The 26,994-nt window shown below is 38.2% G+C and overlaps 1 protein-coding gene across 1 annotated transcript in view; it reads left to right on the top strand.

Moving 5' to 3' along the window:
• VAV3 (vav guanine nucleotide exchange factor 3) overlaps positions 1-26,994 on the top strand; it is a 352,245-nt gene that overhangs the window by 213,968 nt on the left and 111,283 nt on the right. The window contains exons 16-17 of the mRNA XM_058538664.1: positions 18,821-18,922; positions 19,233-19,333. Coding sequence (XP_058394647.1) covers positions 18,821-18,922; positions 19,233-19,333 — 203 coding nt within the window. The remainder of the gene's footprint in view (positions 1-18,820; positions 18,923-19,232; positions 19,334-26,994) is intronic.

Genomic DNA, 26,994 nt, shown 5'->3' with positions numbered 1-26,994 from the left:
TCTGTTGCTCACCATGACCGATGTAGTAATTTCCAAACTCCTTAGTATTGGGTAGTCATTAAGAGTCAAATCAGAGTTCAGCCCGTTAATAGCTTCATGAGCTTGGACTAGTTGCTTAAATTTCCTGAGCCTCAATTAGGAAATCACAAAATGGAGACATAATATCTTCCTCACAGTATTTGTTGTAACATTTAAATAAAATAATACTATTTACCATTTATTCTGTATTTATCGTGTGTCAAGCACAGTGCAGGGCCCTTTGTGTATGTTAACTCATTTAACTTTACATCAGCTCCATGTTGATTAGATATTGTTTTTGTACTTTCTTTACAACATTGGAAAAATGATGGTACCACTAACAGAAGTATGAAAAAATGAAAGTCATTATCCCAAATTGTTTTGAAGGTTGGAAAGGAACCCTCTGTATAGGGTGACTGACAGAGAGTTTATTTGTATGTGTGTACCTTTAGGTTCAAGGGAGAGTTAGGTCTGCTAAATTGTGGATTAGTCCATGAAGCCACCTGGTGCCTTGTGGTTTAACATAGTTTCAGCTCCAAAAGCTGGAAACATTACCCCGAGACCCCTTGTGATGCTGAATGTCTCTTTTAGGAAATTGGCACGGGGTGGGGATGGGATGGTAAGAATGAGAACATCTTATGGTTGGAGCTCTGAGTTCAGTGGATTTGGTGTGACCACAAGCTTAAGCTGCAGGTGATGCCCTGCTGTGTAACATTCTCATGGATTAGGGCTGCTTTTCTGATCATTATCCCAGCGATGGGCCAGATGAAGATTCCCAGAAACCAAGACCCCTAAAAATTCTCTCTTTTTCATAAAATTCAAAGTCATATAAAATCGCTGTTAGAAGCATTAATTTTGGAACTCAACAGACAACATTTGAATCATGACACTTAGATTTTCTACCTAGGTGACCCTGAAAAAATTATTTAAGCTCTCTGAGCCTCAGTTTCATAATCTGCAGATGGAGATAATAATACTTATTTCATAGAGTTGTTGTCATGTTAAATGAGGAAATGTATGTAAAGCAACTGTCATGATGCTCCAGAGATAAGCACTTAGAGTTTGCTGATGCTGACAGTTTTAGTTTCTCCTCCCAGATGAACACAGGCCCAGAGTTCTGGCCAGAGTTGACTTAACGGTGGCCGGGAGCCTGGCTCTCATGCATGAGGCCAAAAGGTAATTTCAGAATAAAAAGAAATCAAACCAAGTTAACTATCTCACTGAGCTGGCAATCTGTGAAGGGGCCAAGCCCAGAGGGAGAATCCAGGTGTAAACTGACAAAAGCAAGGAGGATGGTGGCAGACAATGGAGAACTTACTTGAGGGGTGAGCTGGTGGCTGCAGCATTTTTATAGGGTGTTCCCCTCTGCAAGTCTGTGTGGGGAGAGAACACTGAAGGGCGTAGGCACAAGTTAGGGGCTGAGCCCGGAGGTCGTGGCGCTAATTTGGGCACGTGTTGCTTGTGGCTGGGAGGAGAGGCAAGGCCCAACAGGGGAGCTCTTAAAGGAAGAAACTGCGCCCGGATGCTGCTGCTCCCTGACCCTCACCGAGTGTTGGGGTGGGGAAGACTCTGTAGACTCAAGCAGGTCCTCTTTCACTCTCAAAACAACTCTTTGAGGGCCAGCCCGGTGGCATAGTGCTTAAGTTTGCATGCTGCACTTTGGCAGCCCGGGTTCATGGCCCAGATCCCAGGCACAGACCTACACACCGCTCATCAAGCCATGATGTGGCGGCATCCCACACACAAAAAATAGAGGAAGATTGGCACAGCTGTTAGCTCAGGGACAATCTACCTCAACAACAACAACAACAACAAAAAAAACAACCCTTTGAGGTCAGGTATTTAATTGCATTTTTATTACGTATTCTCTAGAGCATAGTAGGCACTCAAATGTTTTTTTGAAATGAGTCCATTTGCTAGAACGTCTTGGTATTTTTTGCGGGTGGTTGTGTTTTTCTTTTTTTGAGGTAGACTGGCACATATGTCTATTTCAAGCCAGTGAGAGACTGTTCTGATTTTTGTTTTAGGAGTAGCCACTTGAGTTTTTACTGTTCTGTATGCTGTTGGCCTCATTTGGGAGTTTAAATTATTTAAAAATGGGTAAAGACTGTAGGATAGAGAATCTCAAATCACAGGACAATTTGAAGTTCATTGACAAGGATAGTGAGAAAAGTGTGCTTTGCAGAATGTTTTACTCTGAGTTTCTCTAACGTAATTAGTTTTGAAAGGAAGAAAAAAACCCAACATCCAGCAGAAAGGCAGGAATAGAGAGGATCAGTCTCATACTTCACAGTGGAGAATGAGGCTGTGCTCAGGCTATTCTGCATATTCTGAAAGTGACTCCGCAGAAAGCAAGGCTGTCTCAAAACCCTCTTTTACTGTCAGTTCTTTTGGACACCCAAATAGTAATCTCAGGTTTGGATTCATTTTCTTGAGAAACATTTGGGAAATATTATCACCCAAATGCTTGGAGACATGAAGCAACAAGTTGAGGGAACAGCGGCCCTCAGCCATTCTGTGACTGGAGGGAGCTGAAAGTTAGCTTGAGATTCTTGCTTTAGTTTGTGTAGTCTCATGTCAAGGCATCATCAAATTTTCTTCAGGCTCAGGAACAGACTTGAGAAGCCTTGGTTGTTCCTTCCTCTCAGGTCACCTTGATACTGCGAGGGGAGTTATGTTTTCCTTTGTGGAGAGAGAGGGGCGTCTGGTCTGTTTCTGCCCATCTGCTGTAGGGTGAAAGCACAGCTTTCTTCATGTTCCTTGAAAGTCAGGCCTGATTGCGGCCCTTGGAAGCCTCTATTTTCCTTACCTATCCACCCTTTTTTCCACTTGTGCCTAACCCTGTCCTAGTTCTAAACACTAGAATGCCTTGCCGTCTCAGTGCTATTTATCCATTCTTTCCAGCTCAAATGCCGGAAGCTTCCCTGAGGTCCTAGATCTTGGTAAGGGTCATTAGCCATGTGGTTCTCATCTGTCAGCCCTTGGTAGCTCCTGACCTGCTCTGGGAAGTTCTTTTTTTGTGTGTGTGTGAGGAAGATCAGCCCTGAGTTAACATCCATGCCAATCCTCCTCTTTTTGCTGAGGAAGACTGGCCCTGAGCTAACATCTGTTGCCAATCCTCCTCCTTTTTTTCCCTTTTTCTCCCCAAAGCCCCAGTAGATAGTTGTATGTCAGAGCTGCACATCCTTCTAGTTGCTGTATGTGGGACACGGCCTCAGTGTGGCTGGACAAGTGATGTGTTGGTGCACGCCTGGGATCCGAACCTGGGCCGCCAGTAGCGGAGCATGCACACTTAACCGCTAAGCCATGGGGCTGTCTCCTGGGATGTTCTTTAATACTAGGGCAGACATACAGTAGCAGCCTGTACCTTGGGATCAGTCATCTTACTCTAATTATTCTACTGAATGAACACCCCCCCCCTTCCCATCTAGATCTATTTGACTTCTGTTACCTTCCTCTTTTCTTATGTCCTGATTCAATTTCTTGTGCCTAAACTTGGTCTTGAAGCATGAATCCATAAATGGTTCTCTTGTCCGACCTAGAATGCTATGCATCAACTCTCAAGATGTTCCCTTGAACAAATCTTTGCTCTGCCCAGCTTATACCTTTGAACATCAGTCCCTTCTCTCCTACTTTAATAAAAGCTTTAGTTGTATCTGCTCTGGCATGGGGACTCTCAGTAGCCACCTAGCCTCTCATACTCGATCTCCTCTCATCTCTAGTTCTTGTGTTTTGATCCCAAAGCAGTTCTGTGACTACTTGCTACATGGCTCTCAAGTCTTGCTCAAGTTGTCACCTTCTTCACAAATTGTCAATATGTATGTGTCTTGTCTCTTCAACTTTGTGGCAAGCATGTAGAGGACGTATGGTATCTTCCTAACCTGTAAGTCCCACTCAAATGTTTTTTTTTAAATGAGTCCATTTGCTAGAACGTCTTGGTATTTTTTGCGGGTGGTTGTGTTTTTCTTCTTTTGGGGTAGACTGGCACATATGTCTATTTCAAGCCAGTGAGACTGTTCTGATTTTTGTTTTAGGAGTAGCCACTTGAGTTTTTACTGTTCTGTGTGCTGTTGGCCTCATTTGGGGGTTTAAATTATTTCAAAATGAATAGAGACTGTAGGATGGAGAATCCCAAATCACTGGACAATTTGAAGTCCACAAGACCTAGAATATTACCAAACGACTTAAAAAAATCTTTATTAGTTGAGGTTTTGTCACAGTAATGTTAATAATAATATGCTTTTTCCTGTAATAAATATATTTAACATTTTAAAGTCCTTGCTTTTTTTGAAGAGTGATTTTTGGTTTTGATAAATGATAGTAGCCTCAATTCATGCCAAATTTATACTGAAATCTTGCTCAATTTATACTGAACTTCTGCACATGGAGTTTAGTATAAAACAGAGACTTTATATGCAAAGGATAGAACGTTGATTAAACAACTTTTTTTTTTCATATATAATCATCATAGAATTTTAAGGGGAAATCCTTATGAAGCTTAACAGATTACCTTTCAGATTTCCTTCTATTGTTCCCAAATATTGCTTTGTAGCAGCCGCATATCCATTTTCATGTGCTTCTAAAACACATTAATTCAACAGCAAACTTCATATTATCAGACATATTTTAAAATATGCTACAAGAACTTAAATTCGTTGTGCCAGCTCAGCATTCCTAATTCATGTTATCTTGAATGTTTGAATTATGGTACAGATTTAATGTACAGGAGAACGAGAAAATCCAAATTCTCTAGAACCTATCCGTTACATGGAATAGCTAACACAATGGGAGATGTCTTGCTGTTTAATTCTGAACGTTGAGACACTTCTCTCTCTCAGTACCAAGAGGATAAACAATCTATTTTAATGGAAGAATTGAAGTAAAGCAAGATTATCCAATTTCACTGGCGATCCATGATTGTTGGGGCCAGACAAATTCACTGTTGTATTCTCAGTGTTAGAAAGTGATGGGCACATAATAGGCAGTCAATTAATTTTTTGAATATGACTAAATAAATAATAAATTTTAATATGCTTATTAAATGTCTAATACAAGAAAAGCTTTATTCCCATTGATTCAAGATATGGTGATGTGTAGGCCATCGTTTATTTTGTTCTACCTTTATGAGGCCTCTGAGTTTTCCACTACATGTTTGTCATTTATGACAACAATAATAATAATAGTAGGTAGCATCTAGCATTTGTATAATGCTTTTCATCACTTAATAAATAAAATTTAATAAGAGGTACATATGTGTGTTTTCATTTTATCTTCAGAACAAATCTGAGTGATGGATAGGACAGGTACCAACAAATGGTGATCCTTCTTCCTTCTCCCACTCCTGGACCAGGCCTTCTGTAGCAGGGATGATGCATATAATTCTTTGATTGGTGAGGAGACTAGAAATAGAAGGATATGTTATGTGCCAGAAGCCACACATCAAGTTTGTAACAAATATCGACTCAAATTACATGTAGTCTGACACTTTTTCCGCTTTAAATTTATTATGGATTTAACCGACTTTACATTTCATTCAATAATTTCCTCAAGATGTCACAAATTCAGTGATGGATGTATATTTAAAATTACTATAATGTCAACATAGAATGAAATAAAGAAGTGCAATATATAATAGATAAGAAAATACTATTTTTCAGAACCAAGCATTATCCTATTTTTATTGGTATTTTGAAAGTACTTATTCATTTCCCTAGATAAAAGACTGTACGTGATTTGGAATATAAAGAATAAGATTTGGATGTGATTTATAAATCTCTCTTTTGTTTGTCATTCCTTTTGTGAATCCTCAGGAATAGGTGAAGATATCCCTTCTGAACTCTGTTTTTTTAACTTGGTTTTTGAAGGACCTCTTTGTTTTTCATTTTCTTGCCCTTTCAAATAGCCAGCAACGCAATTAGTATGCTGTGGTGTTGTGGGAACAAGTTGTGAAAAAACAGTAAGGATTTAGGATAGTTTACTGAAAGTTTGTGTGAATAAAGTCTTTTGTACTTACCTATTACCTATTTGGTGGATTTAATTTCACAATATAGGATATTTTTAAAGTAAATATTTGGGTTTTATTCTGGAATTTTTTATATTAACAAAAGAAAGCGGGGAAAAAAACCCCACCGTTTAATAAGACCCTTAAAGTTGTGTCTTACAGGAAAGCCTGAATTTTAGGTGTAAAATGATTGATCTTATTTTGATTTTGGGGTAAGACTGTACTTGGTTTAAGTATGTTTTTTCAGAGCCGGAGATTCCAGAAGTGCTTGAGACTTGACAAAAACAACCTGGATACACTGTTATGATGTTCTTGAATGTTTAGTTGGTAATTGTAAGAGTATGAAATACTTGACTAAGTTAGATCCATTTTCCAGCTAGCTTAGAGATCTGTCCTGCATGTTGGGGACTGTATGGGGAATGGTGTCTCTATTTCAAACAAGTTTAGGTCTCTTTTGAGCTCTAGGATTTGTGTTTTTATCTGATGTATCTTCAGTCCTCATGGAGAAATGATTAATATAAGCTAATATCAATTAAGATAATAATAGCTTTTTATTTGTTATAGAAATTTCTTCTAAATTATAAGGTCTGCTACCTCTAGATCCAGTATTTAAAGATTTGGTACAAATGTTTGCCTTCTCTATAGATAATTTTCGCGTTTGGAACTATTAATTGTTAAATGTGAAAGAGATTTGGCTAGCCAAAGCTTGGTGTCTGACTTCAGGGGAGATGATGGCTGTGTAAGTGATGATATGCGGATGGAATAGGTCTTGAAAGGCCTCCCATAGAATTGCTTTTGCTGAGCGATACTTCCGCATCATGTCCTTGGCTCGTATCAAGAAGGGCTAGAAGGGGCAGGTACACAATTGTATTTATAAGGATGTTGTTGAAGACATTGGCTATATATCACACACAGTGTCCCTTTTGTGAAAACCTATTGAGCAATGTTTCTTACACTTTGATGCCAGTAAAATTTATACAGTTATCTTAGAAGTGATCTTGTTTCCCTCTTTGCTTTGGTTGCTGAGAAGTTGAGCAGTAAATTTGTAACATATGTTTAACAATTAATTGTATTTTGGGATATATTTTGTATACTAATTTTATTTTACTCTTATACCTTTAATCTCCTTTTGACACTCCATTAAACTTCAACACATTTGTTGCATGCCTGTTTATGCTAGGCTCTGTGCATGATGCTAGAGATACAGTGACAAGCACAATCTGACACAGCTGTGGCCTCATGGAGCTTATAATCTTTTTGGAGAAAAGAAACATTAATCAAATAGTCTTACAAATAAATGTAAAAAAGAAACTTGTTACAAATACAATGAAGGAACATTGCATGATACTATGAGACTCTATAATGGTCCTAATTCCTCTTTTCCTGTACTTTATATCCTTTATAATAACAGAGATACATACATACAGAGATACACATGCACATATATACATATGTACATATGTATTGATTATAGTATACCTTTACACTCATATTTTCTTGTAAAAACTCTTCTTCAATAGGATTAAATGGCTGATTATTTTCCGTTATATGGAAGTACCACAATATATTTGCTCAGTGCCTTATCATTGGACGTTTAGCTTATTTACAGTTACTCACTATCGTAAGCAACACAATATTGTTTATTTTCATTTCTTTGGAAACCAGGGTTTTCTAGTGGGCTATGTATTAGCAAGAAAAAAAAAATACATCCCACCCTTCACACTTAAGAAGTTTAGATAGAATCTAGTTTAATTAGTCAAGGATAGAAGATCTTATTGATAGCAGATAGAGCAGGAACAAAGGCAGCATAGCTCAACTCGCTTTTCTTGAACCCACAACTGCCAGTCACTATCTGCATGGAGCAGCATCTTGCCTATCCCAGAAAATTCAATTCATACTGCAGCACTACGCTGCATACTTGGGGCTAGCCTCCCATTTTGAAGCACTAACAGTCTGCATGCTTCCATTTAAGGAAATATTTACAAATGATGAGCTCTGTTGGTTCTTAGACTAACAGCAACATCAAAAAATCACATCCCTAAGTGGGACAGGAAGGCGAGAGGACAGCAATCAGTATCCAGGAAGGACCGTTTCTAAAAAATGTGTCTGCTGTAGCCTTCCCAGGTTCTGGAACATCCATATCTCTACATTTACTAATGAGGCAGAATACTTTATTACAGGCTTGTCAACCAGTTGTTTTTCTTTATGAATTTCTTGTTCATATCCTTTGCCAAGTTTTCTGTGGGTCAAATTAATCATTGTATTATCATTGATTTGTAATGACTCCTTTTATATCAAGAATATTTTCACATATGTTGCAAACATTTAATTTAGTTTGTCTTTGCTTTATAATTACCTTTGGTATTTTTAGCATGGTGATTAAGAGCACAGGCTTTGAGACATCTTTATATAAGATCCTGTACTTGAGTCAAGTTGCTTAAACTCTTTAAAGCTTGTGTGTATTGTTGTGGTTGTTCCTATTGTTCTTTTTCTGTCTAAAAAGAGTGGATGTAAGGAACAAATTGAATAATTTGTTTTTCAAATTTATTATAGAAACTTTAGAAAACGCAGATAACTAAAATTAACAAAAGTCATTCATAATGCCTCTCCCTATTGTTCACATTTTCATATATGTATGTTAGCTAGTAGTTATGTGTTATGTTAATCACAGCTATAGATACAGTTGATTAAAAGTTGTTCTCCTATAATATGTTGCAAATATCTTTCTTGTTTAATATATATGTTCACTTTATCATTTATAATTGTTGCATAGCATTCCATTGTATAGATGTATTGTAATTTATCTATTTCCTTACTTTTTAATCATATCAGTTCCAATTTTTAGTTATTAAAAGTGCTGTAATGTACCCTTCATGATTACTTCTAATAAGCAGAATTGTACGTCAAAGGATTGGTACGTCTTTAAGGTCTTGGATATTTCTACAGCTTCATCCACACTAGGTATTATCTTTTTTCTTTTATCTTTTTTGCCAGTTTGATATGTGAAATGATATCTTATTTAAATTTGCATTTCCACATGTTTTATGTATTTATTGATTGTTTTTATTTCTTTTTTAATAAATTGCCATGTTAATTTCTTTGCTCATTTTTCAATTGGGGTGTTCATTTTTATCTTATAGATTTTCAAGAGCACTTACCTATTGCAAGGACGTTAATCTTTTACCATATGTTATAGATATTTTCCTGCTTTCGCTTTTAATTTTTTATTCTTTTTGATTCAAGGAAAATTTTGGGTTTTTAAAAATAAATCCAGCCATCTTTATTTTTTACCCTTAAAGATATGTAAATAGTCATCAGTATTTTCTTCAAGTACTTTTATGTTTTTGTTTTTTGCTTAAAACGAATTTCAGGTTTCTATCTAAATTTTACATTTAAATATAGAATGTAAGCTTCATGAGGGCAGCAGTTTTGTCCATCTTACTCCTTATTGCTGGCTATATTCATGGCACATCATAGGCATGTAATATATATTTACAAATAAATAATATAAATCTTTAATTTCTAAACTGTGTCATTATAAAATGGATGCTAGGAATGTAGCTTTCTTACCATTTTCAAAAAGCTGGAAATATATTTTCTAAAATATATTTATAATCTGTTATTTTCCCTCTGTCTGGAACATTCTTTTTCCTTTTCACCTGCTGAATTCTTGATTATCTTTAGATCTCAGCTCAACCATTGTTTCTGTTGGAAGCCTTCTGTGATAATCCATTGACAAGGTCACATTTCAAATTGTAAGTTTTCCTAACACGATCTTTCTTTGTGACACTTATCATACCTATAGTTTCACAATTGTTTGTGGAATCTTTAGATATTTCTTTTCCCCACCAGCACCAAACAGGCAGAGACTGTACTTGTTTTTGTTCATCATGGTATCCCACTGCCTAGCACATATTAGGTATTTAATAAGTTTTTAATGTTTTTTTTGTGTGTGTGAGGAAAATCAGCCCTGCACTAACATCTGCCTATCCTCCTCTTTTTTTTTTGCTGAGGAAGACTGGCCCTGGGCTAACATCCGTGCCCATCTTCCTCCACTTTATATGGGACACCGCCACAGTGTGGCCTGCCAAGCAGTGCGTCGGTGTGCGCCCGGGATCCGAACTGGCAAACCCTGGGCCGCCGTAGCGGAGCGCGCACAGTTAACCACTTGCGCCACTGGGCTGGCCCCAAGTTTTTAATTTTTTGAGTGGACGAATAAATAAATGAACAAACTGCCAGAAAACTCACATATAGAGAGACAGCCCTGATGGCCTGGCTGTTCAAGTTCAGCCTACTCTGCTTTGGTGGCCAGGGTTTGGTTCCTGGGCACAGAACCACACCACTTGTCTGTCAGTAGCCATGCTGTGGTGGCGGCTCACATAGAAGAACCAGAAGAACTTACAACTATACACGACTATGTACTGGGGCTTTGGAGGGGAAAAAGGAATTAAAAAAAAAGAAAAAAGGAGGAAGTTTGGCAACAGATGTTAGCTTAGGGCAAATCTTCCCCTCCAAAAAAAACCAAAAAAACCCTCACATATCGAGTTTTTGCACGTGGTTGGTCCTCTTCAAGACTTTATCTTCTGTATTATTGATCTTCTGTCTGTTTTATTGTCCGTCCCATACAGATTTAATAATGATACCTTTAGAAAACATTTTAGTATCTCTTAAGTTTTGATGACTTCCCCATACTCTCTACAATAATTCATCTTAGTTTTAAAATTTTCCCAACTAGTCTCACACATTTATTCTTCCAGTTGAATTTTATAATTGTTTGTCAAGTAAAAAAAAAAAAACTCATTGTATAGTTTTGTGTATGTGTGTGTGTTGGTTTAGCGGGAAGGAATTGTTTTAAATTTATAAGTTAACTTGAGCAGAGGTTGTATATTTATAATAAAATATGCAAGCTTCTTATTCAGGAATTTGGTTATGTAGCTCTTATTTACTTGAATACTTTTTATTTTCCTCAGTTAACTTTTAAATTTTATTTATACACAACCTGAACACTTCCTGCTAGGATTTTTCTTAGATGTTTTTGTGCAGGAAAGAGTTAACTCATCGGGCTTGAATTTGCTTTCTTTAGAAGCGTCTGCCTGCACAGTTGGCCTGCTATCATCTGGGAACTTGGGTTTTCAAATGTTCCCTGTGGTGCTAAGTGATAAGGTTATTTGGTGTGCCAAGGGTACTGAATTTCATTGCCTGCCTAGACATTTTTTTAAAGCCATGTGACTTATGATGAGCACCCACTTCCCTTCTGGAAGTTTTTAATGATTGTGGCTGATCATGATGGCAGAGAGCGCCTGTGTGACCTGCCTCCGAAAAAATCCTTGAACCTCTGAGTCTCAAGGAATTTTGCTGGGTAAAAACACTACACACACATTACTGCATTTCACTGCTGGAGCACACTGGAAGCTTACAGGTGGATTTCCACAAACACCACCTCATGTGTCTTTTTCTCTTAGTCTAGTTTCACTAGTTTTGAGTTTCTTCTCTTGCTTTTTCCCAGTAGTCCCAACAATGTCATCTCCAAATGATAATTCTGTGTACTTTTTTACAATATTTACCCCTCACATTTATTTTTCTTGCCATATTAGTTTGATCAGATCTTCCAGAACAATGTTGGATAATATAGTTGACTTCAGGAAACTTTGCTTAACTTCAATGTGATTGTGATAGTGTTAAATTAAACATAAATTTCATTGTCTTTAGCTTGATGTTCTTTATCATAAAGGAAGTATTCCTCAATATCTAGTGTATTTAGAGTTTGATCAGAAGCATGTGATACATTTCATTAAATGTCTTTTTTGGCATGTGTTGAGATGATCCAATGCTTTTTTGGTTCTTTATTAATGTGATAAATTGTCATTATATTTTTTAAATCTTATTTGAAAAAGAGGCATGATATAACTAAGTATCCTGAAGATAATATAGTATTCATATTATTTTAAATGATATTTAAAACTTACTCTGGAGAAGAAGATTAAGTATTCTTGCTTACAGTAATTATTGCCTCTTAAGTAATAGACGTTAATAGAAGTATGCAAGGTGAGATGCATCATCTTGTTATATCATGGAGAATAAAATAATTTAACAGAATAATAAATTGAAAAATTAAGATTGTTCAGCATTTTCTTAAGGGACTTTTATACCGTAATCTATGTCTGGCATTTGTCAAAATATGTATTTTCTGAATTTCACCGATACACACACATAGCTGCATGTGTGTGTGTGTGTGTGTGTGTGTACATTTTTACATAGCTATGTATTTTTGGTACACAAAAGTGCCTGCTGCATTCAGACAAGTATTTTTCAAAGTACCAGCTTCTGCTTCCGGCTCTCTCACCTTTACTTTCGATGCAGTATGATGAAATAAACTATGTTGTGTGTTGCATAATTGTCACAATGCCCATAGTGGTGATATTTTAATATTGGTAATACTGACAGCGCATGAGACAGCCTGATGTCATAAATCGATTCTCGTCATTTCCTCTCTAGTTAGTCATGATCATTGTAGATGATTTCATTTTGCTAGCATTTGCTTCCTAATTCTAAAACTATATTACTAAGGTGATATCTGGATTTAAAGTTTATGTTAAAATAGAGAAAAATGTTAATTATAAATATATAGGTTTTTAAAATAATGAAGGACTGTATTACTAACTATATTGTCATACTTAGTACTGAAGTATATTTATATCTATGAGTAGCATTATAGTCCTTGTAAAAAGATTAAATATTATTTTCTCACAAGGAAGAGAGGACATAGATAAATAAATTATAACATTTAATTTAAATTCCGCTAATCATTATGTTTTTCTTCAGTTTTGTTTTATATCGGCGAAAAAATCTTTTTGGCATGGTAAAAGTGTCTTTATCTCTCTTCTACTCCCTCCAGATTTTCATCTGATAATGTGGCAAAGAGCTTTCTGAAAACAAGTGAAGTAAATACTTCAGTAAAAGCATATTTTCATGATTTCCATCAACCATATATGTGTAACGATTCATTTTCCTAGTAGAAGGTTTGATGACTATAAAGATGAGACAGGTTAAAAAGGAGAAGACAAGCCCTCTGCCCTCAAGCACCATATAGGCCAGCAGGGAGAAGGACATGCAAGCACTTTTCATGCTCTATGGTGATTTCTTTTAGGAGTTGTACAAAATTAGCGAAAGCCTAGGCGATCTGTTTAACTTGCCATCGGGGTGTCAAGGAAAGTGTTATGGAGGCTGAAAAATCGGAAGTTAAGTGTTGCTTCCACCCCCTCCTCTGGTCACTGGCCCCACTAAACCTATCTAACATTATTTTTTGGTATGTCTGGATTATTCAGGGTTCTCCAGAGAAACAGAACAAATAGGATATGTGTGGGTATGTGTGTCTTTTTATTATAAAGAATTGGCTCATGGTGTTATGGAGGTTGGTAAGTCCCAAGCGCTTTAGGGTGAGTTGGCAAGCTGGAGACCCAGGAGATCTGATAGTGTAATCCAGTTTGAGTCCGAAGGCCTAAGAACCAAGAGAGCCAACAGTGTAGTTCCGTCCTAAGGCTAGCAGACCTGAGACCCAGGAAGAGCTGATGTTGAGTCTGAAGGCAAGAAAAAAGCCTGCGTCCCAGTTGGAAGGTAGTCAGGCAGAAAGAATTCTCTCTTACTTGGGGGAGGATCAGCCTTTTTGTTCTGTTCAGGCCTTCAACTGATTGGATGATCTGCCTCACTCAGTCTACCAATTTAAATGTTAATCTCATCCAAAAACAGCCTCACAGAAACACCCGGAATAACATTTGACCAAAAATCGGGATACCCCGTGGCCCAGTCAAGTTGACGCATAAAATTAACCATCACAGTGTCACAGATGATGCTCTGGTAAAGCTGATCTAGTCACTGTTCTAGGAACACTTGATACTCAGTTCTGAACTTTCAATCTTGTTTTTCCCCCAAACTTACATCACCTTCCCTTTTTCCTTTATCTACCAAACACCGCTTATTCTTTTGACTTTCTCCAACTAATATAGCCACTAATTGATGTCGCTTTTTTATTTCTTTAGTCTTTAATTATAATTTTTTTTTTTTATTTCATGGATGTGAACTATGGTTTCTCTAACTCAATGGACAATTTCCTGAGGACAGTGACTATGCTTTTTCTTTTTTCTTTAGCCCTTTTCCCTTTAAGTAGCAGAATACTTAAGGTATAGATAGTAGCACTTGTTAATTAATTTATTCAACCACATCAACTTAATATATATTAGATATGAGACACTGTGTTAGGTCCTGGCAATATAAACATAAAAAGCATAGAACTAGCTTTCTGGTAGTGGGAAGCAGATAGTAAGTGGTTATAATACAGTGTAGAACTATACTAGAGGGCTGAAAAAGTACTTTGGGAACCCAGATGACGTGATATCATTATCTTTATCATGTGGATTCATGGAGGATTTTATCAAAGGAGTCACCTTTTTTATCTGGTTCTAAATGAGGACCCAGGTAAATTAACATTTGCAAGTTAGGGGAAACATTTCAGGCAGTGAATGGACTGCAAAAACACAGAGTTATGGAAGAAGAGAATATGTTTGGGAAATATGAGAAGGTCTACAATGTATGGCTTGTGGGTGTTTGTGAAAGAAGAGGTAGCTAAAGCTAGAGCTTAAAATGACATACACTTTGTATGCCATTGCTAGAAGTTTTAACTTTATCCCCATAGGCAATAGGAACCAGAAGAAATCTTCAGGGGAGGGAGGACATAATCATATTTTTATTTTTGAAGGTAATTCTGGGTATAGTATGGAAGATGGCCTTAAATATTAGCGAGAGAAAGTAGGAGATGGAATAATTAAGAAGATCATTGTAACAATTTAGTTGAGAGATATTGAGGACTTGAATTAGGTAATGAGAAGAGAGAATGGAACCTGAATTTTTGAGGAGGTCTTTTTAAGGTTGAATCAACAGAAATTGGTCGCAGTTTCAAGGAAGGAGAAATTGGAGCAGAGGAAAGGTTAAGAGAAAATGAGTATGTAGAGGGTATGAGGGGGAGGGAAAAATTTATTGTGACACTCAAGTTTCTAGGTTGGAAGATGGAGTGACTAGTGATGGATTGATCAGCATTTGATTAGAGTTGGATATGTCAGTATGGAGTTGAGTTTTGTATGTGCTGCATCTGAGATGCCTGAGGAGCGGTTGGGAATGCAGATCTGGAGAATGGAGAAGACACCCAGGCCCGGGGGAGGCACGTGGTCCTCCTCAGTTTAGCACCAGCCGTGGAGCCAGTTGAGAAGAGGAGATAATCTGAGGAGAACATGGAAAGTTTAAGGAGGCCTAAAAGTATCAACATGCCTTACCCTGTAAATATTTGATTGACTGATTAACTGTTTTAATAATGGGCCCTGTATGAAGCAAAAGAAATGGGAACATTTTATTGAGAAATCTACAAAATAACACCCAAGTTGTCATAAGTAAACTGTCATATATCAAAGCAGGTTACTGAAATGGAATCCTTTATGTATAGCTGCGTGAATGAGCAAGTGAGCTAACCTATATTTGATCCTCAGTTTTCATCAGTAGACAACCCAACCCCATAACTGGTCTCACTATGTCCTCTCTTGCTTTACGGCAAGGAATTCTCTACATGGTAGCCACAAAGATTGTTTTTTTGTCAGCTAAGTGTAATTTCAATCCCTGTATAAGATCTCACGTCTTTCCTTGGCCCCTGCCAACTTCTCTTACCTCACATCCTACATCTGCCCTCTTCACTCACTGAGCTCCAGCCAAAGGATCCTTCTTGCTGTTCCTGCCTTAGGGCCTATGTATATGGTAGGTACTCAGTAAATATGAAATGAATGAATGACGGCCTTGTAGGTTTATTGTGGGAAGCAAATGTGAAAAAGTTTATGAAGAGCCTGTTAATGTGCTTGGTGCATTGGAGATGTGCAGTAAATGCCACTTTTGATCATTTTTGTCTTTGTGTTACCCAGTCTATAATCTTGATGTTTTTCTATCCTCTTCTGCCCCATCTACCAAAACTCTTCCCATCCAGCCAACTTACTGTCTTTAAGTTTTTGCATCCCTACAGGCTATGGGCCATGTGTGTTGACATCTCTCTTCTCTTCAGCTGTCACTTGATGTGACTTCATCTAATTCCCTGGGTTTTTTCGTACATGTCTTCTCCTGAGTAACCCCATTTCTTATTGTCCTTAAATAATTATGTATGGATTCCTGGTCTCAAGGACACTGGACCTATAAGAACTTTCTTTCATGAAATTCCCAGAAGAAGGGGAATCCTCTGAGGACTCAGTCCCAAGACTACTGAGGGACTCTTCACCACTCATAAAGCACTGTCCTGATCACATCATTATTATGTGGATTTGGAATCAGCAATTCATAAATTATAGCCAGTACTTATTGAATACCAACTCTGGACCAGGCACAGTCCTAAGCACTTTACATACATTACCTCACTTTGTGAGTGTGATTTTATTAGTATTCCTATTTTAAACTTACTCACTTGCCCAAGGTCACACTGCTATAGTGATTTGCAAGTTAGGATCTCAGCCCAGGTGGTCTAATTTCAGATTTCTGCCCTCAACTATGCTTTGATATTTTATAGTGCCTCAGTAGCAGTTCCAGGGTCGTAGAGTTAACTTTTATTCTTTAGTGTTTGATTTTAAATTTTTAAATAAAATGCAGTTATAGTGTAAAAAAAATTCCAACAGTTCCTCCCGTTCTACCCATACCACTTCAAGTCTCGTTTCCCTTATGGCAACTACTGTTAACAATATTTTCAGAATATTTTTCTTATTATGAGATTTTTCTTTTTAACCTCTTAGTGTGATTCTCCTATCAGCTTTTTGTCCTCTGAAAAGTCAGCTTATTCCTAGTTAGTTGGTGAAAGTGTTAAATACAAATGGTTCAAAGGCAACTTTGATAGATACATGTACAACTGGGTTGACCCTAAGAGAAAGGTGTTCCACCTATGTCTCAAGCAGACTTCTAAAATTAATTAAATTCTTACCTGTTTGGGAACCATTCACATGAGTTTCTGCCTGAAGGAGACCTAATTTTATTCTAAAACTCCAGGCTGATGAATTCTTCAAGTTCCCAGGACCGAAGCTGTTATTTGACAATTCATCTATGACTGCATCACCTTGCTGCTCAGAGAAAAAAGAACAACCCTTCCTGGCTAAGGAAATGGGATTCGATGCTTTTGTCAATGCCTGGTTTTATGGTCTCAAGAGTCAAATGTTTTCTGAACAATGTGAAGAGCGTCTTCTTTCTAGATCTTTATCTTTCCTCTACTCCTCTCTTCCTGAAGAAGAGTTCTATCATTTTTAACCAGGAACACAAAAATGCCTCTATGGAAATGGCCATGCTTTTCAGCATGCAGAGGAATGTTTTCCTAAAAAGTGAGGTCACCAGCAGCACAGAGCAGAGAAATCCCAGATGGCACTAATATTTGATTTCATTTTTAGCATGCTCATATTCAGCAGATGGATTGGAAGGCTGACCTCTCTGACACTTCTGCATCACTTCCTGCTACCCCAATTGCCTTTGTGAATGTTTTTTCATAAGGCTTCTCCTGGTACCTTGGAGATTGATGCCTGGTCGCCCGCCCGCGTTATGCTTCATTACACTGAGGCTCTGTGTAGTTGAGAGTCGCTTGATTCCATAAAGGGGGAAATCCTAGCTCATCAGCATCTCAAACTTTTCCTGCAATCTCTCAAATTGCTTGTAACGTCTTGGAGAGCATCATCTTAGCTTTCTAGGTGTACCTCTGACTTGTATCTGTTTTTAACTTATCCTTTTCTAATTTTTTTGCTTTTTTCTGTGACATGAATAAATTGAGAATAATATTAAAAACCCTCTAGAAATGGCTAAATTTAACTATTTCCCACATCCCTGCTAGACACAAACATCTAATTCTATTAAGGTGAATATTGTTGAATTCCTCCTTGCACTATAGCCTCAGAAGCTAAAAGGACAGAGCTGGGTTGGAGTTCGCGACTCTGCCGTCTCCTTTGATTTTAGAATAAGCCTCAGTTTCCTTGTTTGTAAACTGTGATATGATTAGTGCCTAGCAGGTCGCATTGGTCTGATGGTTAAAGGAGATAATGAACGTCAAGTGGTTGTCACAGAATCGGCAAGGAGGAAACACACAGTGAATGTCAGTTTGCAGTATGCTTAATATTTTTTTGTATATGTGTATAATATAAATAAAATATAAACCATAAAGGATAAAATAATTTTGTTTAGTTTTTATTTGGATTGCAAGGAAAGTGAATATTTTTTAAGGAGGAAGTTTTTATGATCAGACGGATGCTTTGTTTCAAAACTTTTTTTACAATTATTTGACTCACTTTTGTAGATCATTATATAATCTACATACCTATTTAGAGATGGCCTCTGTGGAAATGCAGTACCCTCTTCCCCTCCCTCTTGCCCTCTTCAGCTAGTTTATATTTTAGTGACGTGGCTAGAGAAAAGAAACTTGCACACAGCGTGAATAGCCAGCAGGTTATTTGTGTTTTTCCTGGCAGGTTGACCTACGTGGCCATCCTGTAAAGTTCTCTGAGAACACTCAATTCTGAGGAGGATTAGGTTGCTTCAGTCCTTACATGTTGCTGCTTCTCCCACAATCAGATTTGGGTGCATATTTTAATGCAAAGCATACTTTTGGCTTAGAAAGCATTGCATACTGAATAGCCTTTTTGCTTGAATCAGGTCTCTCCCCGATGTAATGTTGATGGACTTAGGTTTCAGGTGACTAGCCTGCTGCTTTATTGTGAAACTCTCCTTAGGAAGTTACTTTTTTCCTTTTTATAGATCTAACATAAGGCCAGACTATGCAGACTCCAATTTCCATGAGTTCAAGATGCACACCTTCAACCGGGTTACATCCTGCAAGGTCTGCCAGATGCTCCTGCGGTAAGCTTGCTCAGTCTTGTTTTTCAGTTTAAAAGAACTGGTGTAATTGCTGAGTGTTTCCGACTTTTCTAATATCCAGCCAAAATGATTTGAAGTGGGGATGTTATCCTAACAGTTTGCAACCAACAGATCTTTCCTCAGCCTTGTACCTGATACAGCCCCTTCAGAACCCCCAGGAAGGCCCTCTCCCTCTGCTAAGATGACTTTGCATAGCACTGAGTTCTCTTGTTTTCCTTTCTTGTGCTAATGATTTCATATAGGCAGAATTTAGCACCCTTTAACATTATCACTCTCTAATTTTACCTTTCAGAGGAACATTTTTTCAAGGCTATTTATGTTTTAAGTGTGGCGCGAGAGCACACAAAGAATGTTTGGGAAGAGTAGACAGTTGTGGCAGAGTTAATTCTTCTGGTAAGTCATGTTTATTGTTGTGATTCTGCTTTTAATTAGGACATAAAACTTGCTAAACATAATTAAGGCCTGATTTACTCTTAATATGTGTTTATTGTAACATTTCTGCTTTTGAAATTCACTTATAAGCACAATTAGAAAATTGTTTGAAATTCGTGTGACTTTTATACTTCCCTGGGAGAGGGCTTCAAGAGGGGCACAGAAGGTTTCATGTCACCCATTTCATTCACCCCAACCCCTCAATCTCCCTACCACTCTACACCTACAGCCAAAACACGCAAATAGAGTAACAAAAACAAAACAAAAAATGATTCTTCTATCTTTAGTTCTTACATTTCTCCCTTTTTCTCTTAAATATTCAGCTCAGAAATGCTAATGATGCCAGAAGTAAACCACACAGACTAATTCATGAATTAATGAATAGAATATATTGTCATTTTCCAGCATTTCCCAAAGAGCATATATCCTTTGGATTTTGTATAAATATTTTCCCCTTGGTTTTTAAAAATAATGCTCCGTGATTGTTACATGAGCCAGTTTCTAGGATTGTTGGCAATTATGCATTCGGTAGCCTTTTGCCTCTCTCTGCTCCTCTTGGGCTCTCTTCCTTCTCTGTCTTTTCTGGCCTCTTTATTCTTTCTCTTTCTTCTTCTTTCTCTTTGTCCTTTTCCCCTGAGTTTCTCTGTGTTTTATCAATAAGACCTTTCAAAATCAGTAAAACTTTTTGAACAGAAGAAAGGGATCTTTAACAGCTTGAGTTCAAAAGGTAGCCATGTCAACCTTTGATTTTCCCAAAGGAAAAGGTGGACATTGAATTACTTTGGATAATGTGAAGAAGAGTGAAACAGAGAATAATAGCTCATTTCAGAGCTGAGTTCAGAAAACAGGCATTTGTAGAAAAGGTGTGAATCCTATTAGAGGACCGAGATCATAGCACATTCCTCTCACTTTGCTCCTTCGGTAGACATTTTTCAAGGGCCCCAGGAGCCATTCTCTATTCCAGGCATGGGCAGCTGCAAGGAGAAAGATCCCAGCTTACTTGAGCACCTGCACTGCGCCCACCCTGCCTAGGCCTCTGCCAGGACCCCCTGCATGGACTCATTCACTCCTCAGAACAGCCCTTCCCCGATTCTGAGGGGTCAGAGGGCTTATACAACTCACTCAAGGTCTGTTATGTAAAGGAAACAGATTAGCAGCCACTCATGTTTCTGAAGGTCAGAAACAGTTTACAAAGTTGTAAAATATAAAAGAATATTATATATTATTATTGTTATTCTTTAATTGTCTACCTGATACAGTTTATCACTTAAATTTTTGTTGTTCCTTCTTTATGTGCCCCATTGTTTAATCTCTTTGAGGACAGTTAACATGTTATTTGCTCATGGTAGGCCAATGTATTTGTATAAACCCCATAGCCCTGTCTTATGAGTTTCAGTCTGTGAAGAATATACAGTGATCCCATAGTTAGCATGGTTCTTGCATTCTAAAGGAGAGTAGTTTCAAGTCCAGCAGAGATGATTGAAAATCTAGCCCTGCTGTTTGCTAGCTGCATGAGCTGGGGGAAGTTACTTAAACGTTGAGTTTTGTTTATTCATCTGTAAAATGGAAATTAGAGGACTATTGTGAGGATCAAATAAAATAATGTTGATGCTTAGCACAGTGCCTGGGCACAATAAGAAAAGTATTTTTTAATACAAGGTGTTATGATGAGAAGTCAATTTTTTTGAAGGGGATGGGCTTAATCTGTATTTTTTTGCTTTTAAGATGTGGAGCAAATGTAAATAGAAAAATTAGTGAGCACTGAACTTTGAAGTAATATACATGAATGACACTAAAAGGATTTTAAATTTTTAACTTGCATATAAAGAGAAAGCCAATAGGAAACAGTTGGGAATTCTGGTCTAGCCAAATACAAAACAAGAGTGGTGTATGCCCAGCGTCTACCTGGGTCATTGTTTCAGTGTATTCCATCCTTAGATGAGTGTTCTGTGTAGGGAGACAGTGTGGGATGGCAGTAAAGCCTACCAGCTCTGGGGTCTTGGGTTTGAATCCGGCTCCGCAACTTCCTCACTGGGTGACTTTGGACCCCAGTTGCTTAACCTTTGTAATTCTTACTTTCTTCCCTTATAAAATAGGGATAATAATAGTACCTACCCTTCATAGATTTTCTTTTAAACGAATGCCAGTGCCAGGTACTTTTCTAAGTGCTTTACCACTATTAACTCATTTTGTCCTATAAAAATTTTGTAAAGTTGGTTGTATTGCTATTCTTATCTTACAGATGAGAAACTGAAGCACAGAGAAATAAGTAACTTGTCTAAATTACCCAATCAATAGTGCGAAGATTGAAATTCAGGCAGTCCAGGTCCTGAGTTTGTTCTTAACCCCTGGCCTATGCCCCCAGTCCTGTGAATTAGCTCTGATGATACATGTCAGATGTGTCAGGGCCTGCCCTCTCTGCATGGAATATCTCAGAACTGGAAGAAATTTTGACACCTTTAGTTCTAGGGCCTCTTACTTTAAAATGGGGAAACTGAGTCATAAAAATATGAAATGAGTATGATTAAGAATAAGACTGTTCGGGGCCGGCCTGGTGGCATAGTGGTTAAGTTCACATGCTCCTCTTCGGCGACCCGGGGTTCGCAGGTTCAGATCCCGGGCGTGGACCTACGCGCTGCTCTTCAAGCCATGCTGTGGCAGGCATCTCATATAAAGTAGAGGAAGATGGGCACAGATGTTAACCCAGGGCCAATCTTCCTCAGTAAAAAGAGGAGGATTGGCAACAGATGTTAGCTCAGGGTTAATCTTCCTCACCAAAAAAAAAAGAATAAGACTGTTAGTGCCCTGCAGATTATAGATAATCCTTAATTATAGATGTCTTTCATTAAAAGATAGCATCAGGGCCAGCCCCATGGCTTAGTGGTTAAGTGCACGCACTCCACTGCTGGCAGCCTGGGTTCGGATCCCGGGCGCGCACCGACGGACCGCTTCTCTGGCCATGCTGAGGCCACGACCCACATACAGCAACTGGAAGGATGTGCAACTATGACATACAACTATCTACTGGGGCTTTGGGGGGAAAAAAAAAAAAAGAGGAGGAGGATTGGCAATAGATGTAAAAAAAAAAAAAAAAAGCATCAGTCTCTGAACTTTGTTATATAATTCATTATAAACCAGGAAAAAGTTTTTTAGACTTCTGACTAGATTTGCTTCTTGAAGTCTTGAGCATAAATCTGTTGCTCTGTTGATTTTCTCTCTGCCTTGCATCCTTGTATTGTCCTCCATTCTCCTTCTGTTGTGTACATCTGTGTCCTTATTCTCATTCTCTCTCACCACCCCCTCCTTCTCTCTCTCTCTCTCTCTCCCCCTTCCTCTCCCTCTCTCTTTCTCCCCTTCATTCTCTCCTCTCTTTCTATCTTTTTCCTCCTCAAGATTTTTAACAGACCAGTGGCATTGAATCCCCATAGTCAGGTAATTAGCGGTATGAAGTAGTAAGAACCTACCCAGGAGGCTTCCCTTTTTTGCCTTCAGGTTAGGATTTGCTGGATAGCCCTTATAAGGGGCCTTATCCTCAGGGTGAAGAGGAATCTCTGTTACAGCTCTGTCAGCAGGCTTTTCTCCTGCACGCCCAAACAGATGTTCTCTAAAAGTTGGAAGTCATGACATAGTCTCCTCACTGCACTGGTGTAGGTAGTAACTGTGGGTAGCATGTGAGTTTGAGCTTGGTGGGTCTGATGTAAGTGTGGTCAAATAGGTAGTATTTTGAGATCATGGGCAAGCTAGACTTGATGAGCTATTTTCCAGCCTGCAGAGAATCCCAACATTGGCTTAAGCTTTGCACAATCCTTTGCTTCAGCATCTTCAGCAGTTCAGCAGTGTAGTTTTCTGTGCCTGGTATGATATTTGGGGAAATGTGGGTGTGGGGAGGAGGGCAGGAGGAAGGACAAGGTGTATCAGGGGCTGGAGACATAGTTAACTTGAATGGGGCTTTTGTATGAAGGAGAGTGTGATATCATTTCAGGAGAACTTGACTTTGGGGGAAGTCATCCCAACAGCCAAATTTAAAGCAAGTGAATAGTATTAATTTGAGGCAAACTCTAAAGCTTACATAATTCAGGTTCCGCCGTAAAATTAAATCATAGGTGGTTTGAGATTGACCCCAACTTTACAGAGCTTTATAGCTCCATTGCTTAATACAGTCTAACTGTATTAATATATAGTTATTAATATATAACTATATTCACAAGAGCCAAAAGGAGATTCTGATTGGCTCGGTGCGAGTCAGGAATTTACTTGTGGTCCAGAAAACTGTGGCTAGTAGGAATAGTTAAGTTACTATAAACATTGGATAGTTGGGGTAGAACGCAATTCCAAAAAGTGGAACATGCCATTTTCATTCAACATTGGACATGTTTATAGATAAGGGAGTGGTCAGGTAGAGAAGAGGCACTAGTTGTACAAAATGACACAGTAACCCAGAGTCTAAGCGAAGGCCAGAGAATCTTCCACTCCACCTTTTAATTGCCAAATCCACTGGTCATCACATTTCAGGCCTTACCTTAATGACCTTTCTCTATCGTTTGGCCATTAACCAATCTCCTTTACATTCTCTTTCACATCCCACCACATCCCCCTATGCCATCCTTTGGAGACCTGGTTAATTTCAGTGACATTAGCTACAAACTACATCCCGGGTAGATAAGGCTCTAACCCCACGTAAGGCTTTTCTCCTGAACTCTGGATTCAAAATTTCTGTCTTCTCCTTACATAACCCTTCCCAGGCGTTCTCTGCAGTGACCTCAAATTTCACATATCTAAACCCAACCTCATTAGTCGCTACTGCAAACTTCTTTCTCCTATTCTTTGTCTTAGTTGAAGGTCCACCATCTATACACTCACCCAAACCTGAGTGTCAGCCTTGATTTACCCTCTCTGTCATCTTCATTCCCTTACCTGTTCTTCTTAGTTCTCCTCCTGAGTCTCTCTAGAATACACTGATACAGTATTGCTATAGATAAAAAATACCATTGTCTCTTGTTTGGACAACTACAAAAGTCTCCCAACTCCGTGCTATTAATCTTACCCCTTCTATACAATTTCCCACATGATCTTTATTAAGTCAAGTCTGATATATCGCTCTTCTGCTCACTATGCCTTCCATTCCTTACAGAGTAATGTCTCAACTTCAATTAGACTATGAGCCTCTCACTGATAAGAACCATGTTTAATGGATATTCTGACCTCTGGGAAGCCATGGTGGATGATGACTGAGTGGATAGACTGACAAATAGATGGACAGATAAATGAGTAGAACTGTAGTGCACCAGGACCCTGAAGATCACTATAATCTTAGAAACAGAAGCAGGAGGAGGCTGTGGGAGAATATACAGATTTTGGTTCCACCCTTATAGAAACTAGAGCTTGACTGGATGTAGCATAAGTGGAATAAAAACCTTATCTGAATCCCTGGCTGGTACTTTAAGAATGAAAGATATAAAACTGGGTAGTCTTTTTGCATTCCTTTCTAGTGTTTATGCAAGAAAAGGCTCATGCCCTGTGCGTTAATCATCAGGCCTTTGACAAGGGACGCCTGGGTTAGGTTAATAAGTAGCAAGAAAGTGAACCAGCTCACAGAACACCTGATGACAAAAATACCTCTATTTTTGGAGAAATCTACTCCCTGATCCAGTCAATTCCAGTTTTAGAATTCTTGCTTCAATCTGACTGTTTCCTCTCCTTGAAATACCCTCCCTTTTCTCCCTACAGTTCCAAGATCCTACTCTTCCTTCTCCAAGCTTTTTGCCAATCGTTTAATCTCACCTTGACCACCCAATGGGAGTCTGATTTAAATTGTTCTCTGATTAGTTTATGTGTAGGTTTTATGTATTTGCCAAGGTTATGCTGTGTTGTGGTAACTAAAAACTCCCAAATCCCAGTGGCTTTAATGTAGAAAAGTTTATTTCTCTCACACACACTATTTGCTGTGGGTGCCATGGCCTTCCAGGATAAGCTCCCTTCGAAGTAATGGCTTGGGGATCCAAGCCAGTTCCGTCTTGTGACTCTGCCAGTTCAACCCATGGACTAGAAGTGAGCAATGCCATTTTGTTTATCGTAGTCCATTGGTTAAAACCAGTCGTATGACCTCAACTTAATTGCAAGGGAAGCTGGACAATGTAGTGGAACACATGGACTATTTGGTGAGCACTACTGTCTCTGCCACTTTTTATTTCCTCTTGGAGGTTATATGCTCCTTCACTGTAGGGAATGTGTTTCTCATCTTTTGTCATCACCGCTTAGTAGCAAGTCCAAAGTCAGGATGCTTAATATCAAGTTGTTATTCCTTTTTCCCCAAATAGGAATATTTCAACCCAGATACAATCCTTAGAAGTGTTGGATGTGGCTAATTACTAACCATTAAGCATTTGAAATAGCTCTTAGGCACTTCGTTTTGTGAAAGTTAAGCTTTTTTTGATGTTGTCTTCCTTGGGTTCAGAAACCTTTTATATTTCATGCTCTATATCCCTTAAATTTATCTAGTCTTCATTCTTCCTTGAAATAATAATTACTTGGCAAAAATACAGTGTATTTCTGAACGAGGGAAGTAATTCATTCATATTAATATTTGACTATGACAGATTATTAAGTCAAGTACATTTGAAGTATGGGAAGAAAGTGTTTTAAGTTTTTTTTTTATACTTTTAAGACAAACTGTGCAACATGGAAACAAATTTGAAGGTTGGGTGATTAGTTTGTGTCATAACATTTGAGAATTTGCATGGATATAAAGAACAGGCAGTTCCCCTCTCTTTTTCCACTGAACTTGAGTTGACTCCTTCACATTCACCATGGCAACCTCAACGATTAACATGTACACGGACTCTGAAGTGTGCTGCCAAAACTTTCCAACCTTAATAATGAATAGGTATGAACTGCATTATATGAGACTCTCAACAAGTCACTGCACAGCTGATGTAATTCTAAGGTGGTATTTCTTTCTCTCAGTATACCACCATGAAGGTCCAGTCCTAGACTGCAACCTTTGGGGACATTTGTGTTTTTCTTCTGCTATAATATATGGCCAAGGCCCTTTGGTCCCCTTCTTACCCTGACGTTGATCAATATAGCTTGCTTTGCATCCTCTCAGTTTAAACAAAGAAAGTAACATCAGAAGGCAAATATTGCTGGAGCAGACGCCTTTGGTTTAATGCATCTTTTCTTTTAGTGGGAATGCAAGCCTCAGCTGCTCTAATATTTAACCGAAGCAGATCCCCATTTGCTTATCTGTTTAATCGCTCTTTTATCTAGACCAGCTGCTGCTCCTGCTGCCACTATAGCTTCCTAATTGGAAGGAGGTTGCCTCAGTATTCTGATGGTTTAAACCTGCAAGATTGCTACCTAGAACCTGCACTCCAAATTGGCATCCGAAATGACTCTTTTGTAAACAGTATTGCAATATTTTATCATAGGAGATGAGCTTTTAGAGTACAATTTTATTTCAGCCTTCTACCACTAGGCATTTTATCATGTGACTTTTACATGAACTGAGGCTTGATCATTGATTTCATAACCAAAAAATGACTTTGGTTCCACTTAATATTACTTAAAGCCTTTTACATAAATTATTCCTCTTTTTTAACTAATCAAGACAATTTTATACTCTA

The sequence above is a fragment of the Diceros bicornis genome, chromosome 4 (assembly GCF_020826845.1).
Source record: "Diceros bicornis minor isolate mBicDic1 chromosome 4, mDicBic1.mat.cur, whole genome shotgun sequence".
NCBI classification, from domain to species: Eukaryota; Metazoa; Chordata; class Mammalia; order Perissodactyla; family Rhinocerotidae; genus Diceros; species Diceros bicornis.
Note: the sequence above shows the minus strand (reverse complement) of the source record. Positions and strands in the feature narration are given on the sequence as shown.